Source organism: Alosa pseudoharengus, unplaced genomic scaffold (assembly GCF_046254945.1).
Source record: "Alosa pseudoharengus isolate Yale_2024_CS ecotype anadromous, Long Island Sound unplaced genomic scaffold, YU_APseudo_1.1 YU_APseudo_1.1_scf_15, whole genome shotgun sequence".
In the NCBI taxonomy this organism is placed as follows: domain Eukaryota; kingdom Metazoa; phylum Chordata; class Actinopteri; order Clupeiformes; family Clupeidae; genus Alosa; species Alosa pseudoharengus.
The window spans coordinates 13,151,982-13,174,636 of record NW_027468620.1 but is presented as its reverse complement, the minus strand read 5'-3'; the positions used below and the strand labels follow the sequence as shown (position 1 = coordinate 13,174,636).

The following is a 22,655-nucleotide window of genomic DNA, read 5'->3' as shown; positions in this document are numbered from 1 at the left end:
AGGCATGTAGGAGCCAGCATGCAGGTAGAGATGAATACCAATACGTACACACACACACACGATCAGTCTCCTCATTGGAAATGTTCCATAAACTTCACAAACCACAAGTTTCTTTTCTTTTTTCATACAGGTTAAAGAAACTTTCTCTCACACACACACACACACACACACACACACACACACACACACACACACACACACACACACACACACACACACACACACACACACACACACACACACACACACACACACACACACACACACACACACACACACACACACACACACACACACACACACACACACACACACACACACACACACACACACACACACACACACACACACACACACACACACAGACTTGAAGGAAGCCTCTGGTGAGAAGCCAGCATAATTATGAATAATGAAAAACTCATAAAGGGTTCAAAGATTGTTATCGAGCTGCTGGCACACCCCCCCTCCTCCTCCTCTTCTTTCCCTGTTCCCCCTCCTCCACCACCTCTCTTGCACTTACACTAAATCAATTTCTCACTATAGAGAAAAAAACAGAGAGAGAGAGAGAGAGAAGGAAAGTAAAGCAAAAAAGGGGAAAGGCAACAGTGAATGGACAGCAGGTATGATCTTAGAGCAAACAACCAGCACAAGGTTTTCTTAGATGTGTAAGGGGTGCGAGTGTCAGAAGAAATACATGTGAGGAGAGGAGAGGAGAGGAGAGGAGAGGGGGATGAAAGAGCGTAGTGAGATGAAAAGAGAGAAAGGGATGGAGAGGGAGCGAGAGACGGAGAGAGCAAGGCACCTTGAAGGATGGCTAAGTGCTGTACGCTGTCTCTCAGAGCCTTTACAAGTGTATCGATTACTCCATTTACCTTTCTGCACGCTCACGGGGTAGGCCGATCGATTAGGGTGCACACCTTCAACCTGCGGCCCCTCCCAACGTACATACATACACCCACGCAGGACCGCAGTCACCACATACACACACGATAAAAGTGTATGCATACACACATACCCGTCCATGTGTACACAGTACACGTGTGAAAGCTTTTTACACTGATACACAACATTCAATTGTAAACAGAGGAACACACCAGAGCACAACTGCTCATGTACACAGACGCATATACAGACACAGAGCAAGACAACCCTGCCCATCTTCTCTCTCTCTCTCTCTCTCTCTCTCTCTCTCTCTCTCTGATGTTCACACCTACAGCGTGCTGGTAGGGACAGATGACATGTGTAATTCATCTCCCCCCTACCTCAAGGATCAGCTACCATCACCACAACATGTGACCTCACACCTCAAACATTCCCTCCCTCCTTCCCTCCCTCCCTCTCTCCATCTTGCTTGACCCTTCCTTACCTCTTGCCCTTTCCATCTTGTTTGCACCTTCTCTCCCTCTCCCTCCCTCTCTCGTTTCCCCCTTTCCTCCTTCCCTTCCTCCCTTTCATATTTGCCTCTGTCCTCCATCACCACCACCTCCCCTATCCAATCTCTCACTCCCTGCCCCCCTTCTCCTCTTCTCCAACTCCATCCTCGCTCATTTGCTTCCTCATTCCATCTCTCATCTGTCTCCTTCCCCCACTACCACCTATACCCCACCACAACCCCAAGTCTCCCCACCCCCACTACCATATATATACCCCCCACCCCACCCCCCCTACTACCATTTATACCCTAGCCCACCCCAACTCACCCCCCCCACTACCATCTATACCCCACCACAACCCCAAGTCTGCCCACCCCCACTACAATATACACCCCCCACTACCATCTATATCACCCCCCACCCCACCCCACCCCCCCCACTACCATCTATACCCCACCACAACCCCAAGTCTGCCCACCCCCACTACCATATATATACCCCCCACCCCCCCACTACCATCTATACCACCCCCCACTACCATCTATACCCCAGCCCACCCCAACTCACCCCCCCCCCCCCCCACTACCATCTATACCCCAGCCCACCCCAACTCACCCCACCCCCCCCCCCACTACCATTTATACTCCAGCCCACCCCAACTCACCCCACCCTGCACTTCTTGTCCTCTCTCCTGGCTCTTTAGAGCGATGATGTCATGCCGGCACTGTACCCTTCAGACTGATGACAGTGTGTGTCCTCGGGGCTCTGTCCTTTACAGGCAGACCCTCTCTGCATCCAGTCTTAAATCCCCCCACCCCTCTTCTTCTCCCTCTCCCTCTCATCCCTCGCTCTTGACTGCTCCTCTCCGCCGTGGCCTTGGCTTCCAGGGACAGGTCTGACCAGGGGAAATGGTGTCTGCATGTCTGACCTCGTGAGGAGAGGAGACAGAGAGGGGGGAGGCTCCAGAGGTCTTAATTGGGCCTGCTGGGCAAGGGTGTGTGTGTGTGTGCGTGTGTTTTGTTCGTAGCTGGTCTGAACAATGATCAGTAGGATTGGACTGTGGCTACTCACAGTGTGTGTGTGTGTGTGTGTGTGTGTGTGTGTGTGTGTGTGTGTGTGTGTGTGTGTGTGTGAGACCATGGCTGCCAGGCATGCTTGAGTGAGAGGGATGCCTAAGCTTGTTAAGAATGACTGGCTTAAAAACTAGACAGCACCACACAAGCATTTCAAAGTCAAAGGCTTTCTTCAGTAGGGTCCAAGATACTGCTCTCTCTGCATCACATAGACATGCAACACACTCAACACAACCACATGTCACCGGAGAACTACACAACACAAACATAGCGTGCACACACAGACACACACACACACACACACACACACAGAGTAAACACAACCCACAAACACAAACCCAACATAGCATCAACACACCACAAAAAACCAACAGAAACACAAGCATAAACACAAAACTCAAAGAATAAACAAACAAAAAAAACACAAAAACAAAACACAAAGAAAAACCACAGACAGGATTTTGACATTGACATGTAGCCTACTACTGCATTTCATTGGCTACCTGTACTCTGCTAAATGACAATAAAGTTGAATCTAATTTAATCTAATCTAATCCACTACACAAGGATTAAATGACAGGACCACAACACCACACAGACACAGACATAGCATGCCTTAAAAAAGCACAGCACAGCACAGCACAGCACAGCACAGCACAGCACAGCACAGCACAGCACAGCGCAGCACAGCACAGCACAGCACGTTGAAGCAGCATAGTGTAGCATAGCATAGCATAGCATACCTCCAACTTGTTTTTCTCAGATGCCTGTGAGGAGGGAGAGGAGGAGGAGGAAGACTGAGCCACATCAGGGGCCTTCTGCAGAGCCAACCGGAGGAGCACCAGAGGAGGAGGAAGACGAGGAGGAAGAGGAGGAAGAGGAGGAGGAGTGGGGAGGGAGGTGAAGAGGGGAGGCCGGAGCGAGGAGGAGGAAGGGAGAGGGGGATGTGAACGAGAGATAGGAGGGAGAGGGTGAGATCCGGGGGAAGAGAGAGAGGGTGAGAGACAGGAAGAGATAAAGTGAAATCCGAATCAATAGGCAGCAAAGACACCAACCGAGTGCCTCCTAATTGTTCTGCCGCGGGGAAGCACTGCAAGCCAAAAGCACTGATACAAACACACACCTCATACATTGCTGTAGTACTGTTAGAAGACTTCACGCAAAATCCTGCAGTGATTATGTTTCCTTCACACACACACACACACACACACACACACACACACACACACACACACACACACACACACACACACACACACAAAACAGGCATGAGCCTGGAATAGGAGCCAAATGGAGTCCATAATGGCTGTGGAAGGAAAGAGACTTGTGTCTCATGAAGAAAAACACTCTTCTTGTATCAGAGATGACAAATGACACCATCCCATAAATCAACTTCTGTCTCTGTGTATGGGTATGGAAGAGGAGGACAAGGGGGGGGGGTGTAATAAGAGAAAAGGGGTAATGAGAGAGTGGGAGTAGGGAAAGCTGTTTCTGTTTGTGTGTGTGTGCGTATGTATGTGTGTGTATGTGTGTATGTGTTCTCAGTCATTTGTGTGTGGGGGGGGGGGGGGGGGTGATCTGCTCTGCCCACCTACTTTGGGGCCGATAACAGGAAGCTAATCAAGTCACATCCCTTATTTCTTATGCACCCTCTCTCCTTCTCTCTCTCCTTCTCTCCCTCCTTCACTTCCGCTCATCTTCTTTTCATTCCCTCTTTCATTCTCATCTGTCCCCATGGCAATCACTCACATACGTCATTCCATCTATTTCTCTCCCCCATTTCTCATCCCTCCCACACACACACACAGATCCCACAGGAAACCAAGAAATGACAGAAGAAAGAATGGTAGATACAGCTGACGATTAAGGATAAATGGGGAGAGACAGAATAGAGAGACAGGGAGAGAAAGAGAGAGAGAGAGAGAGACAGACAGATGAGGAGATGAAGTGAGAGAGAGAGAGAGAGAGAGAGAGAGAGAGAGAGAGAGAGAGAGAGAGAGAGAGAGAGAGAGAGAGAGAGAGAGAGAGAGAGAGAGAGAGGAGAAAGACATTCTGTCATTCTGTACAGGCAAAAAAGAACTGAAAATTTCCAGTCAAACAGAAAAAAGCAGCCAGGAGTCAAACAAGGTTAAACAAAAAAGCCTGACAGAAGAACAGAGCACACACACACACGCGCACACACACACACACACACACACACACACACACACACACACACTCTGCTCCTGTCTTTTGTTTCGCTGGTGGAGGAGATGAAGACCTGTCAACAGAGGAGGGGGCTGAGACAGAGAGATGGACAGAGAAAGAGAGAGAGAGAGAGAGAGGGAGACAGTAGTATTGTAGGGGTCTTGCACAACAACTCCAGCTGTTGTATATGTAGACAATAGAGCCAAAAAAAGCATTCAGTAGATAGATAGAACACAATAGACATACCCACAACAATGCCGCAGCTAATACAGCTGCACACACATCTTCACACAGACACACTGTACAGCAGCACAGACAGCAGTGGAGTCATCTCCCTTGAGTGAGCATTGAGAAAGATGGTGTGAGCTGCTGGACACACACACACACACACACACACACACACACACACACACACACACACACACACACACACACACACACACACACACACACACACACACACACACACACACACACACACACACACACACACACACACACACACACACACACACACACACACACACACACACACACACACACACACACACACACACATACACGTTTTCCATGCCTCTGTAGAGCCAGCAGAGGAGGTCCCTGGGTGATGAGGGGTCTTTAGGCTTATTAGCAGCCTGTCCTCCCTGCTCTGATGCAGGTGACATGAGCCAGGTGGGGGCGAGGGGATGGTGGGGTTAGTCGAGGGATGCAGAAGTGGAAATGACAGTTGAGGCGTGAGGGGGGTGCACAATGTTTTCTAATGATGCGCTGATCAAAACGACAGCGGGGGAAATGGAAGCAGGCGGCTAAATGGCCAGGGACATCTGTGCTGTGCCGTGTGCTTGGTCATCTGGGTTTGGTTTGTGATTAGCTGCAATTAGGAACATCAGAGAAGAGGGAGAAAAAGGGTATTTATTTATTTGCATGTTGGTGTGTGTGTGGGTGTGTGGGTGGGTGTAGGTGTGTGTGTGTGTGTGTGTGTGTGTGTGTGTGTTTGTGTGTGTGTGTGTGTGTTTCTGAGGAGGATAACAAGAAGAGAAAGAGGGCAAAAACAGGAAGAAGAGATGAAAGATGAAGATAATCTGAGAAAGACCACACACACAAAGGCAAGGCACTATAGGAGCATGATGTAAGGCAGCCATGGTTATGAGTACAGCTGCTCACACTGTCTGTTCTTGTGCAGTGTGTGTGTCTGTGTGTGTCTGTGTGTGTGTGTGTTGAGCTAGCAGCTGCTGAGGCAAAAAGAAGCAGAGGTGGGTTCCAGAGTGCTATTTACGTACATCCCCCCCACCCCTGCCCGTCCACTACACACACACACACACACACACACACACAGCCCTGCTGTGCTCAACCTTGCCTTGCGTGTCTGGTGTCTGCCTGCTCCATAATTACATCACCCGATCGACCGAGTGCAAGAACCACATCAGCTCTCAGCACTAGGGAGGGGGATGAGGGGGGGTGGAGGACTAATGTCACTCGGGCACACTGTCCTTACACAACACAACACCATCCCCCTAAAACCAGACCATGGTGAGAGAGAGAGAGGGAGGGAGGGAGGGAGGGAGGGAGGGAGAGAGAGAGGAAGAGGGCTGCTTTTGGATCTTTGTGCATGGCATGAAATAGAAAGAGGCATCGGTCACATTGACAACAACTGGGAAGTTCCAGTGGCTTGCCCTGGGTCAGGGAGAGCTGGGCTGAGCTGGGATGCCTGCTTCTTTAAGGCATCTGGCATGCATGGAGATACTACATCAAGGAGACATGAAGCAGCAGGCGAAACACACACACACACACACACACACACACACACACACACACACACACACACACAGACAAACACACACACACACACAGACAAACACACACACAGACACAGACACAGCAGATGTGTGATGTGGTGGAGTGATGCTAAACAGAAAGGTCCTCAGCTAACAGTGAGAGCTCCATCTCACTCTATCTCCCAAGACTGGTACAAAAAGTGTGTGTGTGTGTGTCTGTGTGTGAGCGAGTGTGTGAGTGAGTGAGTGAGTGAGTGAGTGGGTCTTTTTGTCTCTCTTACTCAGAGAGAGAGAGAGCTATGGTGGCCCCTGAAATAGTTTGCCAATTTAGTTCTACAGTTGCTGTAAGGATGGTTTTAGGGTAAAAAAAGAAACTAGGCTTTACTTCAACGCCCCCTCCTCCACATTCAGAGACAGATGCTTTTGAGTGCACCATCAGCTGTTTCAGTCGGGCTCTCCAGAGAGAAGACAATGGAGAGAGAGAGAGAGAGACAGAGAGAGAGACAGATTGTGATAGTGAGCAAAACAGACTCGCTGAATTTCAACCGCTGCGTAAAAAAAGACAGAAAAAGCTTTATTTCTCTCTCTCTCGCTCTCTCTCTCTCTCTCTGCAGCTGGACTTAAAGTGATAATGAGTTGCCTTTAATAATGCAGGGGCTTACGGTAGGCAGCTCTGGGAGAGGAGAGAGAGGGGGAGGCAGGGAATCAGCCAGCCAACCCATCATCTCCACTGACTCAGAGGACACAGAGAGACAGAGGGCACCTCCTCCTCCTCTCTCTCCTCCTCTCTATCCACCTCTCCTTTTCCCCCTCTCTCTCTCTCTCTCTCTCTCTCACTATCTTACTCCCTCACCTCACTTTCACTCTTGCATTCGCCTTTTTCTTTTTCTGTGCCCTTCCTCTCTTCCTCCGAGCGTGTGATCCTCCACACAGCAGGCGGTCTCACTGGCAGGGCCTCAGCTGGAATGTTCCAGACTATATGGTCATTTCAACTCTTCACTTTTTCTGTCTAAATGACTGAATCATGTCTAGGCGTGTGTACACGTGTGGCAAAAGGAGTTGTGTGTGGTTATGAAAGCGCTTGTGGAGTTGGTGCAGCGTTTCTCAAACTGTGGAGACATGCCAGGTGGGGCGCGAACTGACGTGAAAACAGGAGTTTTTTATTTATTTTTTTATCTGTAGCCTGGGCCCAGGTAGCACCCGATGCGCTATGGATGCACTGTGTTATTCACAGGGAAGCGCTCGTGTCAAGGCAGCTTAGTCCCGACCTACATGATTTTGAACGTTGTTGTGAGAGTGGTGAATTTCATCAAAACCCAGCCCTTAAAAGCGCGTCTATTCTCCGCACTTTGCGAAGAGATGGTAGCTGACCAAAAGGCTGTACTGTTTCACAGCGAGGCAAGGTGGCTTTCCCGAGGTAAAGTGCTGTCGCGCGTGTTTGAGCTCCGAGTCGCCTCTTCTTGGAGGAAGAGCGCATGTTTGAATCTGCAAGCACGTTCACTAATGAACATTTCTTAACGAAGCTGGCCTATCTTAGCGATATATTTGATATATCTTAGCGATACATTTGAGTTAAATGTCCAGTTACAAGGCAAAGACAAGCACCTACCTCACCTAGCAAATAAGATTAGCCTACTGCATTCACCAAAAAAACTTGAGTATGGGACAGGCGCCTTTACTCGTTCGATCGCGACAGTATTATGCCTTTGAGATTTCTGAGCGAAATCGCTGAAACGTCTGATTGGGAGGCACTCTTGTGATCCCATGTATTAAACAGTAGGCCTACATCACATCCCTGCAAAGTTTATTTCAAAAATATTTCCCAACCTGCAGTGCTCAGTATGACTGGATTATGGATCCATTTAATGCAGCATGTTGGTATTTCATTGAATATATTGTACAATGCTGTAAAATGGCCTATGCTTCCTAATATGTTGCTGGAAAACAGAAATATGTGTGTTATGTATTTATTTATTATATAGAACTTGTCATTATTTCAATAAATTTGACAATTTTAAGCTTGACCTACTACTTTCTTAGAGCGATGAGGGACAGGGCATGGGTCTCGAGAATGCCCCCTTGATCAAAGTGGGGAATGAAAGAAAAAGTTTGAGAACCACTGATCTATTTTGTTAACTACCACAGTCACGAGTTGGGTCGCGATAGTCTTTCATTTTTAAAAAGTGGGACCCCAGAAAATAAGTTTGAGAAACACTGAGTTGGTGTGTGTCTGAGTACTGAGTGTGTGTGTGTGTTCTACAGTAAGTATTGTGGCATTTCAGACACACGCCTCGAGTTTGCGATAAGCTGGCTAGTAGACAGGCTTGGCTAGAAGACCTACGGCTTCGCCAGCCAACCAATCGAACGGCCTCTAAACAGACAGCCTTCCCAATAGCAGACCATCATTAACACTGAAATCATTTTGATTGGATGCCAAAATGAGGCAAAGTAATGGGTCGGCGTTGAGATCACAATTGGAGGCGGGTGCAAAATGCACAGCTGGACTGGCTGGGATTCAGCACAGAGGGAGCACATCAGCAGAAAATGAATTTAATTTATTTTTAGAAATGTTCCACATTCAATATTACACGTCCACCACGCACACGCACACACACACGCACACACACACACACTCAGAGGGGCTTGTCCAGGGAGCAGCTGGAGCCCTCCATGTGTGTGATGTGTTTTCTGTGGGGTCAGTGGACTGTGATGTGTGGAGAGGTTAGCGTTGTGCTAACTGCTAACGCACATCAGAGACAGAGGTTGTGTTGGCCACATGACTGACTGACTGATCAAACTAATGCCAGCCCCCAATGAACATGCACAGCTAAACACCAGAGAGAATACACAAAGGAAACAGGCAATGCAATCCCTCTTTCTCCATTCTCTTTTTCCCCACACACCCATCCACACGCACGCACACACACACACTCGCACACCCATCCACACGCACGCACACACACACACACACTCGCGCACACACACACACAGATTAACAAAGGAAATGTATTACCACCATTGATTAATTGCATAAGCTCAAAGTCAACCTCTCCCTCACTCGCACGTGCACACACACACACACACACACACACACGAAGGCCATTTGATTACTCAACACTTGGCAAACCCCTGTGGGAGTTAGGCATACGTGTGTGTGTGTGTGTGTGTGTGTGTGTGTGTGTGTGTGTGTGTGTGTGTGTGTGTGAGCTCTACTCACAATGGATCCGTTGATGGCGTTCTTGTCGTAGTATTTCTTCTTCTCGTACTTGTCCCTGATGAAGAACTCCACGGCTCTGAGGGGTCATTCAGGAAAATGGAACGTTTGAAGGACAGAGACTACAAATCCCACAATGTATCTTCCATAACTGTAAAATAAATGACTCCCATCCCTCAGTACCCTAGCTAATAGCCTGTATATCAACACTCCACTGGGCACTGCCCACTCTTTTTGAACTTGTAGTTAAAAGCAAATGTGAATCTGTTTATGGTTCCATAAACTATTTTTATTAAATGAATTTTTTTATGAAAATAAAACATAATCAAAACTCTGGTTGTGGTAGAAAAACAAATAATCTGGCTGGCTGTTTTTTGTTGTTGTTGTTGTGATTTTTGTTTTAAACACTAAACTATACCAATATAAAATGGAGCTTGAAAATGTAAGCATATGAAAACCAAAATCAAATATGCTTTTAAATAAGTGGATGGGGAAAAAATACTGATATTTACTTTGCTGGAGAAGGCTGAGATATATCTGACAGTGAGAATAACAGTTTGGACTAAAACCTGCATTTCAAAACCAGTGTTCGGTGAGTTTAATATGGCTTGAAAATGAAACACACACACACACACGGAGCATGATATATTGAGTGAGAGAAAATCACATTGACAGTCTGCAGAAGCCTGAGCAACAGTACTCGGCGGGTGGCTGGACACAAACACACTCAATCACACCACACAAACAGAGGTTACAGACACACATTTCCCTTCTCGTGCACACACACACACGCAAATAAAAAAACACATTTCAACACAGGCACACACTGACACACACATACGATTACATGCCCACACACACACACAAACGAGAACATACACAGCCCCCCGGCCCCACCCCACATACACACACATTAAAACCAAGTCACACACCAGACACACACACAAAAAAAGGGGAAAAAAACAGCAGAGCAACCACTCCAGACCAACACACACACACACACACACACACAGACCAGAGCAACCACTGCAGACCAACCCCAACACACACACAGACAGACACACAAACAGACAGACAGACAGACAGAGAGGTCACAGAGGTTAGAGAGCAGGCAGGCCTGTCCATGGAGGTGATGAAAGGCGGGCTGGGCAGAGGTAGCTCCTCGCTCCTTCCTCCTGTGGGGACGTGCTGCTGTTGCCGCGGTGAGGTTAACTCTTAATTGGCATTTCATCCCCGACAAGACAGCAACCACCACAGGCATAGCCCAGCCTGGCAGAGCACGCCATTACGGACCATAAGCTACTGCCAGTCTCTCCCTCTCTCTCTCTCTATCCATCCATCCATCCTTCCCTCTCTCCCTCCCTCCCTCCCTCCCTCTGCACTCCAAGTCTCCTCAGGCATACCTGTCATTATTTACTACTCTCACTCCAGTCTCCATTTCAATTCTCTCTCTCTCTCTCTCTCTCTCTCTCTCTCTCTCTCTCTCTCTCTCTCTCTCTCTCTCTCTCTCTCTCTCTCTCTCTCTCTCTCTCTCTCTCTCTCTCTCTCTCTCTCTCTCTCTCTCTCTCTCTCTCTCTCTCTCTCTCTCTCTCTCTCTCTCTCTCTCTCTCTCTCTCTCTCTCTCTCTCTCTCTCTCTCTCTCTCTCTCTCTCTCTCTCTCTCTCTCTCTCTCTCTCTCTCTCTCTCTCTCTCTCTGCCTTCTTTTGTTTCTCTCTTTCAGACTTTCATTTCCTCTCTATCTGAATGTCCTCCTCGCTCTCGGAGTGCGCCTGAGGTCAAAGTCATCTAAGATGACCAAGGGCTCCACACACACCACTCTAAGAGAGACCGAGAGATTGAGGTGGACAGAGGAAGAAAGGAGCGAGGGAGAGGAGGGAGAGATGAAAGTAAAGCAGGGGCCATAGCTCAGCTCCCAATCTGATCCTAGACACGCCACCTGTGCCACCAACTCTCTCTCTCTCACACGCACACACACACACACAGGTAAGCATGTTGGAACTCAAACACACACACACACACACACACACACACACACACACACACACACACCATCCCCTTAGCTTGCAGGCACAGTGCTGAAGGGCTAGCACCCTGGGCATTGTTGTGGCTTCATGAAACTTTGATCACAATTGTTCATCTGATGAAAAATGAAAGGGAGAGAAGAGAGAGGGAGGGAAGAGAGAGGGAGGGAGGAAATCAGGGCAGAGGTGAAGATTAAACATCCTACTTCTCCTCCAGAAACAATGTTCAATATGAGAGAGAGAGAAAGAGAGAGAGAAAGGGGGGGGAGAATAAAAAGTCAAAAGAGAGCGAGTGTAAAAAGTGAAGAAGTGATAATGAAGAGAGAGCAGAGGACTATAGAACAGGTGCACATAAATAGCTCAAAAATATCACATCCACCCACCCACCCACACCCACCCACCCACACCCACACACACACACACACCATCCACACACGCCATTTCCCGCAGCACAATTGTCAGGGACTGATTGGTGTTTGTGCTGGAGGGCAGGAGGGGGAGAAATGAAACTGCCGTGCCCAGGCTGGGCTCTCGCCGCGGGGTGCTCTGACTCAGAGCGGCTGGCTGGGGCTGCATCTGGGGCTGGGGCTGGGGATGGGGATGGGGATGGGGCTGGGGCTGGGGCTGGGGCTGGGGCTGGGGCTGGGGCTGGGGCTGGGGCTGGGGCTGCATCTGGGGCTGGGGCTGGGGCTGGGGAGACACGCCCAGCTGGAGCTCACCGAGATGGAGCTGAACGCCCCTCATACGACTGCAGACTACACAACCAGACAGACACATCCATCCCACTGCAGAGAGCCCAACACAGATTGACCTATTCCAATCGAGACGATAGGACAGAGACAGCGAGATTAGTGTCATTGGAGACTACACCTGACAGGCAGAAAGTCATATGCAGTATGCGAGATAAACAAATGACGTCTGCTCTAAATTAGACAGGCGACAGATTCATCCGTAGCAAACTAAGATAGATCCAGGCAGACAGGCCGACAGAGCAGACAGACAGATCTCTCCTGCTAATTGGATGGCTTGAGACATTCCCCACTATACTCCCATGTCTGACGAGAACAGAAGCGGAGTCAGGGACAGACAGACAGACATTTGCCCTGTGGTCTCAGCTCTTCTGCGGTCTGTAGTGTAGCAGAAACAGGCCATTTCACCCCTACAGACTTTAAATAAGAGACATACAGCATCTGCTCTGCTGCAGACAGAGAGAGACAGACAGCTACACGTCTCCTGTAGACAGACAGATAACTACACCTCTGCTGCAGATAGACAGACAGGTAGACAGCTACACCTCTGCTGCTGATGCCACAGGAGAGACAGACAGCTATACCTCTGCTGCTGATGCCACAGGAGACAGACAGCTACACCTCTGCTGCTGATGCCACAGGAGACAGACAGCTACACCTCTGCTGCAGAGCACAGGAGAGACAGACAGCTACACCTCTGCTGCTGATGCCACAGGAGAGACAGACAGCTACACCTCTGCTGCAGAGCACAGGAGAGACAGACAGCTACACCTCTGCTGCAGAGCACAGGAGAGACAGACAGCTACACCTCTGCTGCAGAGCACAGGGAGACAGACCAGTCCCCCAGGAAATGTTGCACATTTTTTCTATAAAAGAAAAATTCACCCAAAAATAAACTGGATATAAATCTGGAGCACAACAGAGGAGAGACGAGGAGCAGAAGGGGGAGCAGGAGGTGGAGCTGGGGGGAGGAGAGAGGACACGCAGGAGCAAGGAGACACAGGGAGCAGGAGGTGGAGCTGGGGGAGGAGGGAGACACAGGAGAAGGAGAGGTGAGAAGGTGGAGAGACTGAAGTAAACAAGATAACAGAGGAGAAAGTGTGTGTGTGTGTGTGTGTGTGTGTCTGTGTGTGTGTGTGCGTGTGTGTGTGCGTGTGTGTGTGTGTGAGTGAGAGAGAGAGAGAAAGTAGCAAATTCAGAGATATGGAGAGAAGTCTGACAAGCTCACAGAGAGAATAAGGGAATGAGTGAGAGAGAGAGAAAAAGGAGAGAGAGAGAGAGAGAGAGAGAGAGAGAGAGAGAGAGAGAGAGAGAGAGAGAGAAAGAGAGACAGACAGACACTAATAAATCCCAAGTATGAGTGTGTGACAGATAGTCTGGCACGGTGGAGGAGAAAGAGAGCAGAAACGGAAAGAAAGAAAGAAAAAAGCAAGAAGAAAAACACAGCAGCTCCAGTTCCCTTCATTAACATAAGAGATAATGGAATCTCCACTGCCAGGCAAATACCTGCCTTTGTTTTCCCTGCTGGAAGCACACCCATGTTAATGTGGTAAACTCTCCTATTACACAGGCCATTAGTGGGAGCGGAAGAGGATCGAGCATCCAGCCCCGCAAGCGTGACCGCACTCCACAATGCGAGCCTAGCAACCGCGTACACATACAAGAAAATTCTGTCAAGGCGAAGGGAAGACGGGTTAAAAAAAAAGGAAAAAGAAAGGAAGGAAGGGAAAAAAACACTACAACGCTGATAAAATCCAATTCCATTGGAAGGTGCGGGGAGGCAATGCAAACGGAAAACGTACGCGCCTTACGCGACCGACACATCTCGGCAATCCGGATTTAATCCATTTTGACGGTTTCGGAATATTGTAGCAGAGCGGTCAGCATACAAATTACCTGATTTCCATAAGGCCGCCGCGCGCCGAGCCGGCCTGAGATAAGAGCCGCGAGCCGAGGAAATTCAATTAGGCCGGGAGAAGGTTCCAACGAGGAGAATATGGAATTAGCTGGACCAGCTCATACTCCTCATTAGGGCAACAGAGTAGGACAAGGCTGGGGTGGGGTGGGGTGGGGTGCAGAGGAGAGGAGCGGAGACTGGCTGGGTGGGGTGGGTGGGTGTGGAGGTATTATTGGAGTGTTGATAGGGAAAGTGAATGAGAAGTTGGGGATATCCTGAGGCTGAAGAGAGAAAAGGTGAGGGGAAAACGTAATATATAGTCATGGGGGTTTCCACATGAATATGTAGACGCTGCATTGGTTTCTATATCTATGAGTGTATATACTCTTTTGATCCCGTGAGGGAAATTTGGTCTCTGCATTTATCCCAATCCGTGAATTAGTGAAACACTGGGCACACAGTGAGGTGAAGCACGCACTAATCCCGGCGCAGTGAGCTGCCTGCAACAACAGCGGCGCTCGGGGAGCAGTGAGGGGTTAGGTGCCTTGCTCAAGGGCACTTCAGCCGTGCCTACTGGTCAGCGTTCAAACCAGCAACACTCCGGTTACAAGTACGAAGCTCTAATCAGTAGGCCACAGCTGCCCCCGAATGCATGTGCGACCAATCCCTGCTATTTGGTTGGTTAAGTCAGTACGATGACTGGTGTAGTTGATCCGTGTAAATCACAATGTGACCTAGCCTTCATGGGCTTCGGAAAAACCTTTTTCCCAGTGAAAACATCATCATTCCGCGTCATTCATGTCACGTAATGTGTGAGTCAGAGGTCGGAAACTGGGGCTAGATTTTGCTAACAGAGTTGCCCAGTTAGGGGCTCATCCTCACTTTTTATTTCGTCACGTTGTAGTTCGTTTGTAGTCCATGTGGCCTTTGATGTCCAACAGTTTTAATGTGAAATTGGGAATTTGCCGTTTTTGTGACTTGTGAGCTGCTAATCTTTCTTTCACAAGCGTCTTACACTATATTTTAAGCAAATACAGTTGTTTATTTAGGATTAGTGAGTGTATGTTTTAACCTTTGTTGTGTCATCCGTGTTTGTCACACATTCCGACGGCAAAGCACATGAACACTTGCTGTGGGAAAAACAAAGTAGCCACGGGGGCGGTCCTTGTCATTCCGAAGTGCCATGAATGCACCATGAGACCGAACTGGAGGAATGCTGAGGAACACTGGTGGAACTGCAGCGCAGGAGACTGTGATGACGTTCCCCTTACCTCCCCCATCAGGTGACGTCAACCGTAAGTTTAGCATGGCGTCTTCTTGCCTCAAACAATCTGAGCTAGCACATCATGCCTGTGTGCAGAGGCCATTTTAAAACGATCAGACACTGCAGACCAACATGTCAATTGTCATAAGTTAAGCAGGAAACAAACAAACAACAGAGTAGCTTTACTGTTTGTTCCATGATTGTCATTACTGCACCATATCTCACATGAGACTTCTAAGACAAAGACAATTGCAGTGTTTTTCTGCCTTTCTAAAAAGCCATTAGGCAGAGGACCGGAGTTTGTCACTGAAGTATCAAACGTTGCCAGCAGTAATGGCAGGCCATTAAATGGATAAATGCCATTTACTTTGTCCTCCGCGGCTACTGCAGCTGTGAGCAAACAACAAACATGAGCACTTGGAGCGCGTAAAAAAATAAATTCAGACCAAATTTCACATTAATCAAGAATTTTCACATTTCACTGCAGCACTTTCAGTGCGATGGCGAGTCAGATCAACACAGTTCTGAGCTCTCCTGCCTAATACCAGCAAACACAGCCTCTGGTAATGGCTGCATAACTCACTTCTTATCACCCAAAACTCCATTTTAGTGTGGCTTCATAAATGTTTTAACATAATTCACTATTCCATTTTTCAAACTAAAAACAGAATCGCCATGTTCCTACATTTTGGCGGTCATGTTCCTCTCACTGGAGTTCAGTTGATGCTGCTTTTCCACTGTGCAACTTGTGCATTACAGAAGCTGAAACAGCTGACCAGCAAATGACCCCTTTTAACCAGCATGAGCTTGGATACAGCGGGTCACAGAGTTGGCCTGTGGACTGTGATTCAAACTAAACACGCTCATGTACATACACACTGTCGCTCTACGTCTTTCCATGATGGATCCAGAGGAAATAGCCCAAAGGGTTGAAAAGGATGACAAACTGAGTGCTTTGTGAAAGTGGTATTCCATTTTCACTTCAAAAGCAACCATTCAATATTTGCAATTCTATAGAATCCATTAAGACCCATCGAGAAATCAAGGTTCTTCCAGTAATCTGTGATTTATTTGTGCTCTTGATACCTTGAAACACGGTTCCATGTTCCTGGCATTCTGAACTTCTATTTCATAGACTGAAAAAGTCATTACTTTTCAAGTGCTGACTTAGCTATATCTTTATGGCATTAAAGAACATAAAGACATTATTTTATTTGAATAAAACACAGTGCAGCACAGAACACAAACTGCCTTGGAGTGCTTCTACCGAGTGGGCGATCCCTGAAAAACCTCTCGGCTGTGTCTTTGATTGATTTCTTAATGCAGCAATGAAACTGTTGCTGTTGCGTTTTAAAATGATATATCAATGCAAATCAATGCATCAGTACTGCCTTACAAGTCCCATGGCTGGCATGCAACCGAATCAAAAGGAGACAGTGTGTGTGTGTGTGTGTGTGTGTGTGTGTGTTTGTGTGTGTTGACGCCGTGAGAATAAGTTAATAAGTGAGAGGGGCTGAGGGGTTAAGAAAAACAAATGGCAGAGATGTACTATTGAGGCCCTACAACAAACACTCAGGTGTATAACACAGAGTTGAATTTGGAATGGTGCAGTGCAGATCATCACAAGCCTCTTCCAACGGCCCAGCGCATCAGACGCAGACACGACGAGCCTGGGAACGCCGCTGTGATGTTTGTGCCGCTCTGAAGCGAAGCACGAGTGGACGTGGGCGGCATTGCTCACGATCAGACCTACTAAATGCTCCTCAATAACACAGCAGGCCAGGCTGACATTACCTGTATCATGGGGGAGGGGCCTTAAGGAGAGAGAGAGAGAGAGAGAGAGAGAGAGAGAGAGAGAGAGAGAGAGAGAGAGAGAGAGAGAGAGAGAGAGAGAGAGAACAGCCCTGTCATAACAACCATTGATCATCATCAGTCCAGTCCTCTCCAGCAGCCACCAGTTGAGGTGAAAAGCACAGACACAGACACAGACACATACACACACATACACACAAAACACACACACACACAAACACACAACACACCTCAGACAGACTGCATAAGCATAAGAGCAAACACAGCCAAGGCAGCCTCCATCAGGCAGACCCGTGACAGCAGCAACAACAACACTATCAGCACACAGCCACTGTCAACACTCTCTAATCCCCCTCGGTAAACAGATGGGGAAACAAGCACAACAACAAACAACAACAACGGGACAGATGATACCTGTGTGAATACATAGGAATGCTCTATCTGATGGACACAGGCATGCAAAGCACATGTCTAAAACAGACACTCACTAAAGGAGGCGTATACTACTGTATCACCATCATCATATATACACTCGCTCACTTCCTGTCGCTAGCTCTCTAGCTATTGGTGATACACCATAATAATGCAAATGTAAGCTCCACAAATACAATCTTATGGCACAATGTCTGTCTGAATATAAATGTGAGACGAGATATTGAAAAACAGACAGACACACACACATGCACGTGCACACACACAAACAGACACAGACACATGCACGTGCACACACACACAGACACAGACACACACACACACGCACACACGCACACAGGGCAGTGTGTGGAAGGATACTGGTCTGTCTGTGGCCGTCTGAAGTTCTCTGGCAGATGGGCTTCGTACAGCTGCCTGGCCCTGGTGTTCCCCATGTCCTGTACGCTCTGCAGGGAGAACAGAGAGATGGACAGATGAAGGACAGACCCAAACACACAGGACAGCACATTGAGAGAGGAGGTAGGGGGAGAGAGACACACACAACCAGACAGAATAAAGTCAAAATAAGAATAATGTGTATGCCTGATGAGGGCATTATTTCAGCAGTGGGTTCACATTATACTGTGTGTGATTAGAACACAAAAATGACAGCTGATGTCAGCCCTAGGGATGCAGATGTTCACAGATGAGCATAAAAAGGTCATCGTTATAATGCAGAAAGTATAATCGCTCACGTACACAGACACACATACACACACACACACACAAACACACAAACACACACACACTAAAAAAAAACCACACACACAAACACATAAATTCAAATGCGTTAATCAGCCGAAACTGGTAGAGGGCAAATTAACATGACTATGATGAATTTGATGGCTGGAAGATAGATTGAACAGTTTTCTTTTTTGTTTGAAAAAAATGGAGAGACCATGAGAGACACATTTAATTACCCATCTAGAATTAATTAGCCATTAAAACATCAATTAACATTCTGAACAGAGACGCTGGGTGTCTCCACGTGCTGTCTGCATCCCGCCTGACAGATTAAACAGAGGCGGCAGTGTGTGTGTGTGTCCATTTCCTTGCTTACTTTTCTTATATTCCAACTCAACCCACATATGTTGTTCAGCAAGACTCGTAGGCGTTTTACTCGTGGCTTCCACTATTACATGATGGTGGAGGTATGGGAGAGTGCGTGTGTGTGTGTGTGTGTGTGTGTGTGTAGAAACATACATTCTATATAGTCTAATAATAATATTGTTAGCTTGTTTTTTTTATTATTTTTTTTTATTTTTTTAAATCTACAGACTACAGACTGCTCATTTTATTTTAATATAATGTTTGTTGATGTCATTGAAGGTCGCTTTGGGCAAAAGAGTGTGCTAAGGACCATAATCATAAACACGCATAATACATAAACACAAACGCACCTGCATCTGCTCTGGGGTCCACTGGTCCAGATTGACGGACTTGACGCGGGATATGTGCACGCCCAGGTTCCGGTGGATGCCGGCGCATCGGATGCAGATGAACACGCCCAGGTTCCAGGAGGCCCATCGCGGTCCTGAGGGAGGGAGAAGAGACGTGAGACTCTAGGCTGACCGCAACTATTTTTCCTATTTGTTTTGTTGTCGTTATCGCTTTTGTAATTCACTGCGCTAGTAACCTCAAGGTGGAATAATCTTGTTGGAGGCATAATGCTTCTCGGTCCGGAAGCAATATATCAGAATTCATGTCGACTGCCCAAACACCAGTCACAGCTGATGGTTTATTCAACGGTAAAAGCCAGGTCAACAGGTGGCTCAACAAGCATAACTCTCCCAATCTGGCTAACAAGGGGTAAAGAAAGCCCAAACCAAGGTCCAGCAGAGAGATGAAGCAAAGAGAGGGCAACCTCAGTCTGGCTTTACAGCCTTAACATTTCTCTGGTTTAAAGACATTTGTATGCAGAGCCACACATTTAAAGGTTTATTTATCAGGATAGGTACCGTAGGTACACCTACGTAGGTACACCTAGGTACACCTACGGTAGGGATTCCCAAACTGTGGTACGTGTACCACCGGTGGTATGCAAGCTTCCACTAGGGGGTACGCGAGATGAAAAGGGCAATATCAGAAAGGTGTTACATTTTTGTTTTAAAAAAAAACTTAAGTCTATGTTATCTTTGTTCTTTGTGTTTAATGTTGTTCTCCACATTATTTTTTAGTGTGAGAGCTCATTTTGCTTTTGTTATTTGTTATCATGTAGGGCAGCTAATTAAACATGATGTCTGGAATGCATCAATAGAATGTGTTACAGATAGAGATAGATAGATAGATACTTTATTGATCCCCAGGGGAAATTCAAGGTCTCAGCAGCATACATTTGTTTTTATGTGTCGGATGTCAGTACGTAGTTGGTGGTACGTGGGGGAAAAAAGCGGACCTACGGAATTAATGTGACCTATACTACAGCTCATGTGTTGGCATTACAGATGAGAGACCTCTCTGCATCTGACCATTGAGGTGGGGTTTCCATTTCATACTCTTGTCTATTTCTTGTCTGTTTTTCAAAGCCGTTGTAGAAAAGCAGCATTTTGTGCTAACTACTGGAGGCTGCCCAGAGGAGAGTGGGGAGGTGGTGGGCTATGTTGACTGACCAGCGGTGCTCTCAGGCCTGCAGGGCTGAGGAGGCTAACTGAGTTGGAGGCTGAGCATGTGTAGCCTTCAGATCTGCTTAAACAGCCCCTGCGTCCGCACTACCACTACCACCACCACCACCACCGCCCACGTCCAAATCCACCTGACGCAGGCCAGTGGCCTCGTGCTTGGACGTCCTCTGGCAGGGGCCGGAGAGATGGAGGCATGGAGGCAAAGGTGGAGAGGGAGTGAACGGGGGAGGAAGGAGGAGAGGCAAAGTGGTTCTGACAACCTGAGTAGTGGCCCGCTGACATTGCTAGGAAAGCGAAGGAGAGACCACGGGTCAGAAAAGAAAGGGGGGGGGGGTTGAAAGAGAGAGAGAGAGAGAGAGAGAGAGAGAGAGAGAGAGAGAGAGAGAGAGAGAGAGAGAGAGAGAGAGAGAGAGAGAGAGAGAGAGAGAGAGAGAGAGCTCATGGTGGCAGAGACGACCGTAGGGTTATAAATCACTTGGGCAGGCTAGGAAATGGATTTGGGTTGCCATGGTGCCCCTGTCCCGCCTGCTTTTATCTACACCTGTCAGCCATTTTGGGACAGATCTAATTCCTTAAGCTGGGGGGAGGTATCCAGTCAGCACTACACACACACACACACACACACAATTTATGGTTTGATAAATGTAGTAGTTTTAGCACCAGCACTATACTGACACACCTGGATCCAAACAGGCTACAGGCAGAATGCACCAAAATAGCCCAAACACCCACAACCTAAACATCACGCTCTCCCTCACCCTCTACCTCTCTTTCTAACTTTCTCTCTTGCCATCTCAGACATCAGGCCAGATTCTCTCATCTTTTCCTTCCTCTCCTCTCTCTTACATCCTTTCATCTGCACAGTCCATGGTGTTGTGCTTTGTGCTGCTGCACCCACACACTGCACCTCTCTTCTCGTCCCTGGTTACCCGGTCTCATGGAGTAGAGGTTAGCTTTGGCAGGAGTCAGAAGTTTCTGTAAATCCTCTCCTGTGGCAGAGCTGGCTCAGGTCTCGCTTGCCCAACAACCAACCAACCCAGCGGAAACATCCGGAAAGGGGGGGGGGGGGCAGATCGTATGGTGCACAGAGCGAAGCCACCCACTCATCTCACTGGCGGGTACGGACACAGGACACACACACACACACACACACACACACACACACACACACACACAGACACACACACAAAAATAAATATGGACACACACGCACACACACACACGGAAAGCACATGTGAGCGCGCACACACACATACACACACACACACACACACACAGTCATTCAATCGCACACACACACACATCGAGAGAGAGAGTTTGTGTGAGAGACAGGGAGAGTGAAAAAGGTCTATTAGCATAGCAAACAGTGAGCAGGCAGCCCTCTCTCCTCTCCTCTCCCCTCCCCACTGGCCCTCCATCATAATTCATGTGTGGCGCTGCATGATTAGGCAGGATATTAATGGATATCTCCAGTTCGTTCTCCAACAGCCAACAAAAGAGGGGGACACACAGAGAAGAGCCCTGCTAAGGACCTGACTATGACACAGAGAGAGAGAGAGAGAGAGAGAGAGAGAGAGAGAGAGAAAGAGAGATGGAGAGAGAGAGATTTATGAAGAAAAGAGAGGAGAACACAGGAGGAGGAGAGACAGAGTAGGACAGGAGAGAAAAAAATATGAGAGGCAGAGAAGACAACAGAGGACGAAGAGGAGAAGAGGAGAGAAGAGTGGAGGAGGAGTGGAGGAGAGGAGAGGAGACGTGAGGAGAGGAGGCAGGGCCATGATACCGCCCAAATAAAAGCCAGCGACCTGTGAGAGTGGCGTTTCTCTTCCTTTTGTTTCTCCCTGTCTTGGTTTTAATTTGGGGGAAGCGCCTCATCAGTCCACTCCGCTACCCAAGCCATTACTCGCCTGGCTGATCCCAACTGGGTGTGTGTGTCTGTGTGTGTCGGGGGTACCTGGAGTTTAACACACACACACACACACACACACACACACACACACACACACACACACACACACACACACACACACACACACACACACACACACACACACACACACACACACACACACACACACACACACACACACACACACACACACACACACACACACACCACCTCCGCCACCAAAGGAGATTTATCAGGCCAATATAGGAGGGCCACTGGAGTGTGTGGCTGTGCGTCACTGGACGGCTTA

General features: G+C 48.0%; 1 protein-coding gene across 6 annotated transcripts in view; it reads right to left on the bottom strand.

The window, feature by feature from the left end:
• smap1 (small ArfGAP 1) overlaps window positions 1-22,655 on the bottom strand; it is a 133,925-nt gene that overhangs the window by 88,137 nt on the left and 23,133 nt on the right. For 5 of the 6 annotated variants that reach the window (XM_076285622.1, XM_076285624.1, XM_076285621.1 and 2 more), the window contains exons 2-4: window positions 19,237-19,370; window positions 18,158-18,243; window positions 9,626-9,701 (exon numbers count right to left, since the gene is read on the bottom strand). In XM_076285622.1, the coding sequence (XP_076141737.1) occupies window positions 9,626-9,701; window positions 18,158-18,243; window positions 19,237-19,370 (296 nt within the window). Of the gene's footprint in view, window positions 1-3,189; window positions 3,265-9,625; window positions 9,702-18,157; window positions 18,244-19,236; window positions 19,371-22,655 lie in introns of all 6 variants that reach the window. The other variant, XM_076285620.1, reaches the window with a different exon arrangement.